Here is an 11,992-nt window from a genome sequence, read left to right as displayed (position 1 = left end):
GGTTCTGCCTCCCGAGTGCTGGGATTAAAGGCGTGCGCCACCACCGCCCGGCCGGAACTACTTGTTTTAAATAGGATAAATAATGAAATTTTTTTGTCTGAGTTTATCAAATGTTACTGGACTGGACATTGTTAATATATATTAATGGAGTTTTTATCTGAATCTGTCAAATGTTAATGGACTAGACATCGTTAATATAATTCTTGACTGTATATATTGTATATACTTATTGGATATAGTTTTTCTTGTATTAGTTATAAGCTTTTTTAAATGTTAGACAAAAAAGGGGAAATGTGGTGGTATTGTGTTCCCCAAAATATTGTGCACCCTAATAAACTTATCTGGGGTCAAAGAACAGAACAGCCACTAGATACAGAGGCTAGAAAATGGTGGCACTCACACCTTTAATCCTAGCACTCGAGAAGCAGAAATCCCTCTGAATCTCTGAGTTCAAGGCCACATTGGAAACAGCCAGGCATGGTGACACACGCCTTTAATCCCAAGAAATGAGCCTTTAATCCCAGGGAGTGATGGCAAAAACAGAAAGATATATAAGGCATGAGGAACAGAAACTAGAAGCTTTTGGCTGGTTAAGCTTTTAGGCTTTTGAGCAGCACAGTTCAGCTGAGACCCATTCGGATGAGGACACAGAGGCTTCCAGTCTGAGGAAACAGGATCAGCTGAGGAACTGGTGAGGTGAGGTAGCTGTGGCTTGTTCTGCTTCTCTGATCTTCCAGCATTCATCCCAATACCTGGCTCCGGATTTGTTTTTGTTAATAAGACTCTTTAAGATTCATGCTACAGAGAAGTGCTTAATGGGCACACATTTTTTCTTTCTTTCCTTTTTTTTTTTTTTTTTTTTTTTGGTTTTTCAAGACAGGGTTTCTATGTGTAGCTTTGGTTGTCCTGGAACTCAATCTGTGGACCAGGCTGGCCTCGAACTCAGAGATCACCCTGCCTCTGTCTCCTAAATGCTGGGATTAAAGGTGTGTGCCACTACGGCCTGGGAATAAACTGTCTCTTAAGTAGCTGTTTTCATGGTATTATATCACAGCAAGGAGACAGGTAACTAAAACATCAAATTGAAATCTTAAACTTTGACCCAAACTTCCTGTTCTTCAGCCCTTTTTTGCTCCTCCCCCTTAGCATATACCTCCATCTCACACCCAGAATATTTTACTTACTTTTCCTTCCATGTGCTCCAAGTAGAACATGAGCTCTTGGAAGAAAGGATGGGGCTGGTGAGACGGCTCAACTGGTAGAGTGTTTGCTGTGCCAGCGTGAGGACCCAAGTTCAACCCCAGCACCCACACTGGGGGAAAAAGAGCCAGAAACACCTGTAACTCCATGGCTGGGGAAGTGGGGACCAAGGGAGAGGGGTTGGGGATGAATCTCCAAGCGGGCTCGAAAGAAGATGGCTTCGCACATTTGGGGTATGAGCAAGAGTGGAAGGTGTCCCACCCCGACAACACACCGTAGTGACTAAGGCTCTGAGGTGCAGGCGTTTATGCTCATGACTTCGCTGTGTTGTCACAGTAACACTATGAGGTTGCAATGTGATCACCTCCTCCATTTCACAGATAAGGACGTGGAGATGCCTGTCATTGAGCTTAGGTTCCAAAAACCTGGTGCCCACTCTCTCCATGCTGCTGTTCTCTTCCCTTTTCCTGGAATTATCCAGGAGGGCTTCTGCTGGGGGAGAGGAAAGGCTCAGAAAAGTCCAGGCAGGCCTTGGACTCACTATGTAGCTAAGGATGACCTTGGACTTTTGATCTTGCCTCTATCTCCAAGGTGCTAAGATTACAGTCCTAGGCCACCAAACCATGCCTGGTTTTAGGATTTTTTTTTTCATTTCTTAACTTATTGAGGATGTAGCGGGAATCTTAAAAGGTCTTATTAATAAAAAACAAACCTGGAGCCAGGTATTGGGGTGAATGCTGGAAGATCAGAGAAGCAGAACAAGCCACAGTTCCTCAGCTGGTCTTGTTTCCTCAGACTGGAAACCTCTGAGTCCTCATCCTGAATGAATCTCAGCTGAACTGCTGCTAGAAGCCTGAAAGCTTAACCAGCCAAAATGCTTCTAGTTTCTGGTCCTCACACCTTATATACCTTTCTACTTTCTGCCATCACTCCCTGGGATTAAAGGCTCACTTCTTGGGATTAAAGGTGTGTGTCACCATGCCTGGCTGTTTCCAATGTGGCATTGAACTCACAGAGATCCAGAGGGATTTCTACCTCTGGAATGCTAGGATTAAAGGTGTAAGTGCCACCATTTTCTAGCCTTTGTATCTAGTGGCTGTTCTGTCTCTGACCCCAGATAAATTTATTAGGGTGCACAATATTTTGGGGAATACAATACCACCACAGAGGTCAAATTCACATACCATAAAATTAAGCATCTTAAAGTGTACAACCTGGCATTATTGTGTATAGCCACTGCCTCTGTCTAGCGTCTCAAGGAAAGGATGGTTTATTTTGGCTCACAGGTTCAAAGGTACAGACCATTATGACAGAGATATCATGGCAGATGAAGCTTGAAGCATCTGTTCATATTGCATCCACAATCAGGAAGCAGAGAAGGATGAATGCACGATGCTAATCAGATCCTAACAGGGAATGGTGCCACCCACAGTGGGCAGGTCTTTCCTCCTCAATTAATGCAATCAAGACAATTCCCAGCAGCCGTGCCCAGAAGCACATCTCTCAGGTGACTCTAGAATAATGGTTTTCAATCTTCCTAATGTTGTGACCCTTCAAAACAGTTCCTCATGTTGTGGTGACCCCCAACCAGAAAATTATTTTTGTTACTTCATAACTGTAATTTTGCTATAGTTATGAACCGTAATCTAAATATTTGATATGTGGCCCCTGTGAAAGGGTCATTTGACAACCCCCAAAGGGGTCACAACCCACAGGTTGAGAACTATTGTTCTAGAACCTGTCAGGTTGAAAATTCATGGTGAGAAAGGAATACACCTCACTTCCTTTAGGCTACAAGCAACCAAAACCTAGTGTTTCAAAGTCCTTAAGATTAAGGGTCCAAAATGGGTCTCCCTGGATGAAAATCAAGATGTTGGTTTTCACCATGAAGAACTTCCTCTATAGGGTGCCGGGAATTCTCTACCTCATCTTATGACTTCCACAGTCAGCCCACATTCCTTGCTCATGACTCCAACTTCTGCTTCTGGGTCATACCCTCTCTGATTTCAACTTTCCTTTCTCCCTCTTTTTCTTATACCCTTGTGATTACACTGGGCCACTTGGATATTCTAGAATAACTCCCCATACTCAAATCCTTAACTTGATTATACCTGCACTCCCACCCCCTGGCCCAGGCTTGGGGATTAGAACACAGATATCCTTGGGGCGCCATATCTAAAGGGACATGGGGCTGAAGAGGCTTGAGCTGGGCTTGCCTGGCATCTCGGAAGATGGAAAGCCATAAAAATGGAGGAGAGTTGGGGAGAGGAGGTGATGTGCCTCTTGCAGCCTCTGTAGGTTCCACTGAGAACTTTGGCCGTTCCCTGAGTGAGACGGGAGTAGGTGAGAGACATGATCTCACTAGTTTTTGTTTGTTTTTAACTCTCACATTTATTTATTTATTCATTCATTCATTCATTCATTCATTCGTGTGGAGGGGACAGGCACATACATGGTGGAAGTCAGAGGACAACTTGCTGGAGTTGGTTCTCCCTTTCCACCATGTGTTTCCCAAGGATCAAATTCAGGTTAGCCTCGGAGCCAAGCACCTTTGCCTGATGAACCATCTTGCTGGCCCAATCTCACAATGAGGAGGCTGCTCAGTACCCAGGCTGAGATGATGGTAGACCAGACTTCAACAGTGGCAGGAAGAGGTGAGATTTTTGAGTTGCAGGGAGATACTTCAGGATCAACAGAGAGGGGCAAATCAAAGATGACGCCAAGGTTTTTTTCAGATGTTTGGCTCATTAGGATATAGCTTTTTGCTAGTATAGCATGTGTTTACCATGCACAAAGCTTTTGAGTTCAAATCCTGGCAACTCTTGCTCCCCCCCCCAAAAAAAACACTTTCTGTATTGGTATGTTTTCTAGTACTATAACAAAATACCCAAGGCAGGCTACTTTAAGAAGAAAAGAAGTTTATTTAGCTCACATTTTGGAAACTGAAAATCTGGGATTGGGAGATGTAGAGGGAATCTTAGAAGGTCTTATTAATAAAATCAAACCCAGGCAGGTATTGGGGTGAAATGCTGGATAGTCAGAGAGACAGAACAAGCCACAGCTATCTCACCTCGTTGATCCTCAGCTGGTCTTGTTTCCTCAGACTGGAAGCCTCTGAGTCCTCATCCAGAATGAATCTCAGCTGAACTGTGTTGCTCCAAAGCCTGAAAGCTTAACCAGCCAAATGCTGAAGCAGCCAAATGCTTCTAGTTTCTGGTCCTCACACCTTATAAACCTTTCTGCTTTCTACTACCACTCCCTGGGATTAAAGGCTTGCTTTCTGAGATTAAAGGCGTGAGTTACCATGCCTGGCTGTTTCCAATGTGGCCTTGAACTCACAGAGATCCAGAGGGATTTCTGTCTCTGGAATGCTAGGATTAAAGGTGTGAGTGCCACCATTTTCTAGCCTTTGTATTCAGTGGCTGTTCTGTTCTCTGACCCCAGATAAGTTTATTAGGGTGCACAATATTTTGGGGAACACAATACCACCACAGGGAGGAATAGCTCTTGCAGCCCTTGTGGGTTCTGGAAAGAAAAATTGGCCTTTATTCCAGTAAGATGGAGTGAATGAGAGATACAATCTCTCCGTTTGGCCTTTGCATAGTGCTAATAGCTGGTAACGTCATGGCAGGAGCATACTTAGGAACAGTGGGATCACCTCAATGGATATGAGGCCAGAGAGGGCTTCAGGGAACCGGCTTATGCTTTTCTAACTTGTTTCCATGACAGTTCATGAGACCAACATTCCCTTATGAGGGTGATGCCCCCCAAGGCCAGAGCAAGCTCCCATTTGGCCCATATGCTAAAGGGAGTTTCCATCACATCCCACACCACCATACCAGGTACCAGGCTTCCACTACAGGAGGCCTTAGGAGACAAGCCACACACAAGCCACAGGATCCTTGAAGGCTCGAAGAGAGATTTCCCATGTTCATGGACTGGAAGAATTAACAATACTGTTAAAATGTCCACACTAGCCAATGCGCCCTAGAGATTTAGTGTAATCCCTTCCAAAATTATTTTTTCACAGAAATATAAAAAAGCATAATGTCTTCAGAAAGAACAAAGCCAGATGCGCAAGTAAAGCCAGATGCACACCCATTTCAAGCTGAACGACAAGGGTATAATAAGCAAAATGGGATGCTACGGGTATAAAACCAAACACATGAGCAGGAGAACAGAATGCGAGCCCAGAAATAAACCCAAGCTCATGTTGTCGATTAATCTTCTACAAGGGCACCAAAAATGCACAGTGGGAAATGAATCTCTCTGCAATCCATGGTGTGGAGAGAGCAACATGCGAAGAAGTGAAACTGGACCCTCGCCTTACATGATATACAAATTTGATCTCAAAGTAGATTCATTTTGGTTATGTGTATGCGTGTGTGTCTGTGTGTGGGTATATGCATGTGAGTGCAGGTGCCCTCAGGGGCCAGAAGACAGCATCTAGATCCTCTGCAGCTGGGGTTGACAGCTGTCTGACATGGGTGTTGGGGACTGAGCTCAGGTCACTAAGCCCATCTCTCTAGCCCATTAAAACAGGTTCCAGACTGAGACATAAGACCTGACAAAGGGAAACTTCGAGAAGGAGGAAAGTCCCTAGACATTAACCTTGGCCACCGGTGTTTGTTTGAGACAGAATCTCACTACGTAGCCTTGGCTGGCCTGGAACTCAGTGTGTAGACCAGGCTGGCCTCAAATTCAGAGATCTGCCTGCCCCCAGCTCCTGAGTTAAAGGTGTGCACCGCCACGCCTGGCTTTTCTCCTCTTTTCTTTTTTGGAAAGGACACTAAAAGCACATGGTGCAGAGACAAAATAAACAGGTTCAACCTAATCAAACTAAAGGTTCATGAGAAAGGAAACAAGACGGAAAGTCACTCTACATGAGGGAAGAAAAGAGTGGCAAGTAATACTTAACACAGGGTTAACGTCTAAAACAGTATGCATACAACCCAGTAGCAAAAAAGCCAATTCGTCTGACTTAATAAACAGCTCAATGACCCGAACAGACACTTTTCCAAAGATGGTCTCCACATGGCCAACTGGCATGTTCAAAGTCCTCAACTCCCGTCATCAGGGAAGTATAAACAAGACCAGGAGCTGTCACCTTGCACTTGTTAGGATGGCTGTCTCAAGGAAAAGCTAAGTGTTGGCCTAAGTGTTGGCAAGCACACGGAAGAGTTAGAACCCTGGTGCCCGTCAGCAGGAATGTAAATTAAAAATTTTTAAAAAGGCTCAAGAAGTTAAAAATAATCTAGGCATGGTGGCACACATCTTTAATCACAGCACTCAGAAGCCAGAGGCAAGAAGATCTCTGTGAATTTGAGGCCAGCCTGATCAACATAGTGAATGAGTTCCAGGACAGCCAGGACTGCACAGTGAGACCCTGTCTCAAAGAAAGAGAGAGGGGGCTATATAAACAATAGAATAACTCATTTTAACAAAAAGACAGGCATTGTGGTGCGTGACTATAACTCCAGCATTCAGGAGGTTGAGGGAGGAGAAAGGGAGGAAGAAAGGAAGGATTTAGCCATTTGCAACAACAGAAAGGGTACTGGAGGATGATGCACTAAATGACATCGGCAGACATAGGATACTATGACCTCCCTTGTCAAACTTAAAATCAGAGAGCCTTTAATTCCAGCATTCAAGAGGCAGAGGTAGGCAGATCTCTGTGAGTTCGAGGCCAGCCTGGTCTACAGATTGAGTTCCAGGATTGTTACACAGAGACACCCTGTCTCGTAAAACCACAGAGAGAGAGAGAGAGAGAGAGAGAGAGAGAGAGAGAGAGAGAGAGAGAGAGAGAGAGAGAGAGCGCTCTCATATTGCTCCTCTGCTCTGGAAATCCCAGGTAACTCAGGAAAGCTGGAGCCTAGACAAGAGCTCAGGGAGCAGGTGTCAGGCAGAAGGTGGAGGCTGGAGCATCTCCAGGGCTCTCTGATTAATGGGAACCAGGGACCTAGGAAAGATGGTCAGAAGCCACCAGAGCCTGATGCTGCCATCTCTTCCACAGTATAGACGGGAGGAGAGTATTGTTGTGGGAATTCATTCTGCTCAGCCAATGGCTTTGAGGTAACAAGCCTCAGGGTATGGTCTTGTCTGAGTATGTGACTACTTAAGAGCAGAGAGGAGGGTCGTGCAAGCTCGCTTGGGGGTGAGGACTGGGTCAGGCAGTGTGAAACCACAGGTGGCTGGTCCCCTTCTCCCCTGAGCAGAACAACAGGACTCTGCAACTGAATCAGTGGCAGCTTCTCATCTCTATTGTGAGTATATTTTATTAATCTCACCTGTTAATAAACCTGATTTTACCCAAGAATTCTGTCCCACATTATCTGGCTCCCAACATGGGGCTTGAACCCATGACCCTGAGATCAAGAGTCTCAAGTTTTACCAACTGAGCTAGCCAGGCTAGCTTACACCACTATAGTCAGAACTTTGGATAAGCTTTACCCATTACTCTGAGACTGGCTACAAATGTTACAGCTAGTCCTCATGAGAATTAATCATTGTTTTATTTTTTTACAGGATCCCACAGAGATACCATCACCCCCTAGATAGCAAGAAGCAATTCTAAGAAAAACAATGCCCCCTCTCCCAACAGGTTTTTGATTTTTGTCAGGGTTATGGATAATGGTCATCTGTAAGGGATTGGTTATAAGTTGTTATAGGGTTGGGGGTGGGACAATAAAGTTTAGAATGAGGAATCTCTTTTGGAATAGAAAAAAGGGGGATAGACAGGCGGATCTCTGTGAGTTGGAGGCCAGCCTGGTCTACAGAGCGAGATCCAGGTTGGGCACCAAAACTACACAGAGAAACCCTGTCTCAAAAACAAAACAACAGCCGGGTGGTGGTGGCGCACGCCTTTAATCCCAGCACTCGGGAGGCAGAGCCAGGCGGATCTCTGTGAGTTCGAGGCCAGCCTGGGCTACCAAGTGAGTTCCAGGAAAGGTGCAAAGCTACACAGAGAAACCCTGTCTCGAAAAACCAAAAAACAAAACAAAACAAAACAAAACAAAACAAAACAACAAAAACCCCACAAGATTTAGATTCCTCAGGATAGGATAGCTATTGGAGTATCTCTGTAACTTGCCAATTACCTTTGGCCTGGACATTTAATTTGTGTTTCTTGTCTGTTGTTGTTTTTTTTTTTTTTTTTTTTTTTTTTGGTTTTTCGAGACAGGGTTTCTCTGTGTAGCTTTGCGCCTCTCCTGGAACTCACTCTGTAGCCCAGGCTGGCCTCGAACTCACAGAGATCCGCCTGGCTCTGCCTCCCGAGTGCTGGGATTAAAGGCGTGCGCCACCACCGCCCGGCGTCTGTTGTTGTTCTTATTGGTTGTAGTTCCATTTTTGTTTATGTTATTACCTTTTCTTCTAGATAATACTTTATAATTGTTCTTATTGTATATAGCTTTGTGTTGGGATTTGAACCCTTTTATTTAGACAAAAAAGGAGAAGTAGGAATTAGTTCCGTTCAGCCAATGGTTTTGAGGTAACAAGCCTCAGGGTGTGGTCTTGTCTGAATATGTGACGGGTTAAGAGCAGAGGGAGAAGGGCTGTGTGCTCTCTTGGGGGTCAGGAGACATGAGGGAGCTTGTGGTTGGTTCCCATATCCCGAGCAGAACGGCAGGACTCGGCAACTGAATCAGTGTTGTGAGTGTACTTCATTAATCTCACCTGTTAACCTGCTTTACCCAAGAATTCTGTCCCACATTGTGGTATGGAGAAAGCACATACCCTGCCACCTAGGATGGTCTCTGGAGCACCTTTGAGGCAACCTAAGGAGTTGGACCCTAAGGTGGAATTGTTCCTGGGAGGTGGATGTTCTCTCCCTCAGGGGACACATCTACAGTGGCCTGGCCCCACACCCACCCTAACCCCCAGCTCTCAACTCCCGCCTGTGGCCAGCTCCTCACTTGCACTCTGACAGGCATCTGGGCTGCCCCTGGGTCTGAGATGGGGCCCCTGTCTTGGGCTCCCATAGAACCCGCTATGACTTACTGAATGTCAGTCTCCCACGAGGCCAGGTGCACCCGAGGCTTCCACAAAGGCCCCTTGTTTCTGCGGCCTGAGATCTATGGGTTTGAGAGGTGACTGTCGAGCAGAAGCCTTCAGCGGAAGCCCTCGCTTGTCTGCACAAGGTGGCTCTTTGCCAAGCAGAATCACTGAACTTCCTGAGACCTGAGGTTCTGGGAGGCCTTGTCAAGCCCCTCTGCACAGCAGAGCACCTGCCCTAGTAACACTAAATACCACACCAGGATAAACGCCTGCTAAATTGCATAGCCAGGATCCTGGGCTTGGGATCCTGTTCTACTGTCGAGTTTCAAGTGGCCTGGACTAGCACTTGAAATGGACAGGTGCCTGTACCTAAGTCCCTTAGCACCCCCCCCCCCCATGACTCTTGGGAAAGGGTCTGGCAAGTGAATGAGCCTGTTGTTCTGACTTTGTGGTGTTTGGGGTTTTCTGGGCAGCTGACTCAGGGCATGTGATCAGAGCTGCCTGGAGTCTTGAGGCTTTCTACCATATTGTATTGTATTTCTCACATCCCTAAGGGCAAGCATGGTCCTCTCGCTGTGCTGTAGGAACCTATGGAGTGAGAGGGGCCTGGGCCCTGTGGAAACTAACTCAGGTGTTCCCAATGACTAAAGACATCATAGAGCCACTGACTGGACCCTTTCTGAAACCCTGTTCCAGAGCGGGTTGGCCTGGAGGGCTTTGACCACAGCTGCCCATTCTGCCCACACTGCCCCATTTCTATGGGGACAGTGTTCCCCTCATTCTCAGGAGAGAAACCCAGGCTGTCCCTTCCCCTCCTCAGCAACAACACAGGCTCAGCATGCAAGACAGTTTATTGGCTTTACTTCACATAATTTTTCTTCGTTGGTCAGGGAATGAAAAATGCGGGGGTGACAGGTCAGAGTCAAAGGCACTTTGAATGTTAGAACGGGTGAAAAGTGGTTGTCTGGAAATGACAAGTCCATTTCAAAGGCTTACGAAGTCTGTGCCCAGGAAATCTGGCCTCATTCGGCTACCACCTTCCCGTGCAGGTACCACCGGGCCAGGCCTTCTGCTGTCCTGCCGTCCCCCAACATCTTCAGGACCTGGCTGCTGCAGTGAGTGGGCTGAACACACGTGAAGTTCTGTGCATACAAAAGTCACACACACACACACACACACACACACACACACACACACACACACAAATGTGACACAAGTAATGGGAGAGGGTGTGCTTGTAGCCTTAGGTAACAATTCCACACTGCGGTGTGACTCCTCTGGTCCGAAGACCACTGGACCGAGGACTAACATGAATAATTGGCTCTGTGAGCCTGACCTGACTTCGAAACCCTCCAGGACAGAGTTTGCTCTCGGAGAGTCTCTGTGTACCAGAGTGATGGAAGAGGAAGTGGTGGTCTGAACAGCTGGAGCCTAGGGACTGATCCCTGTGGTCAGAGGGAGTTTCAATCTTCTCAGACCTCGAGCCAAGGACAGAGACAGTCCGTGAGAGGAAACAGGATGCTGGCTCCCAGGAGGGCTGCCCCCAAGGCCAAGGCCACGGGCTCCTCAGGCCTCTGCTTCTACCGCTTCTTCTTCGTCTCCTTCTTCGGCCTCTTGTTGATGGAAGGCACGGCAGCCTTGGGCTTCTTCGGCACCTCTGCACTTCTGGGCTCGGACTGCTCGGCCTCCTGTGTGGTGATTTTTAAAAAGACAGAGTCATATTTAGAGAAATCCACCTTGACCAACGGGATTCTGTCAACTGAAGCATGGCACAGAAACACAAGGGAAGGATTTTTACCCAGACTAGATTCTGGACGTGCACAGCACCAGGTGGCATCCGGGCTCCTTTACCTCCCAGTTCAGTGGTCTATGGGCCCCTCAGTCCCATGTCTCATGTATAAGCTGGGAACAGTGACAGGCACCTGGGGGAGGTGAAGTCACAGGAGCACCAGCAGGGTTGGTGGCACCCAGTGGCTGTCAGGATGCCTCATGCTAGGAAGCATTAGTGAGGGTCGGCTGTGGGGAGGCTGCTATGGCTGACACTCCTGGAGATTGCTCTCCTCCCCCTAGTCAGCCACGGAACTTGGGCTGGGGGTGGGGCGAGCAGCTGGCAGGTGGGCTACCACTACACTGTGTTCTGCAGAGTCTGGCAGGGTACCCCGGGGAGGGCAGAGGCAGCCTCGGGCCAGAACCCCAGATTCTCAGCAACTGGGACAGTTCCATTCTGTCTGTTTCATACCCTGTGATGATGCCCTTGTAAGATTTGGCTGAAACAAAGGTTTTGCTGCTGAAAAGAAAAAAATAAGTTCAAAGTCACAGATCTAGGTCTGGCTCTCACTGTGCAGACAAAGAAAGTGAGCCCCAGGAAGGGGCAGGCCTGCCCCGGGCTACTGCGCTTGTACCAGAGCAGAATCAGGAATGCTCCTATCTGGTGTTCTTGTATCTCCTTTGGTGATAACAAGCCTGTGTGGTAGCCCAAAGGACCCCAGAAGCAGGTTAGCTGAGGGGATGACAGCCACGGCCTGGGCTTTGTCTGCAAGCTGTACTTGGTATGCAGTGTTTATTCTCAAAAATCCAGGGAGGGTGGGGGGTGGGGTGGGGGGTGTGGCATGGTGGCTCGGCAGGCGAGGGTACAGCAGTGATCTGGGTTTCATCTCCAGGTCCCACACAGTTCAAAGACAGAACTGACTCCTAAAACTGTTGTCCTCTGACCTCCAAAAATGTACCGTGGCATGTATCCCCCGCAAAACAAACCAACAAACAAGTAAATGTGATAAAAAATAATCCATGCCAGGCT

At 47.2% G+C, this 11,992-nt stretch overlaps 1 protein-coding gene across 1 annotated transcript in view; it reads right to left on the bottom strand.

Annotated features, from left to right (window-relative positions):
• Window positions 1-10,028: 10,028 nt before the first annotated feature.
• Window positions 10,029-11,992, bottom strand: part of Manbal (mannosidase beta like) — a 29,540-nt gene continuing 27,576 nt past the window's right edge. The window contains exon 3 of the mRNA XM_052723877.1: window positions 10,029-10,883. Within this exon, the coding sequence (XP_052579837.1) occupies window positions 10,776-10,883 (108 nt within the window). The 3' untranslated portion in view covers window positions 10,029-10,775. The remainder of the gene's footprint in view (window positions 10,884-11,992) is intronic.

Source organism: Peromyscus californicus, unplaced genomic scaffold (assembly GCF_007827085.1).
Source record: "Peromyscus californicus insignis strain IS unplaced genomic scaffold, ASM782708v3 Scaffold_7__1_contigs__length_154581171, whole genome shotgun sequence".
In the NCBI taxonomy this organism is placed as follows: Eukaryota; Metazoa; Chordata; class Mammalia; order Rodentia; family Cricetidae; genus Peromyscus; species Peromyscus californicus.
This window is presented reverse-complemented; position numbering and strand designations above follow the sequence as displayed.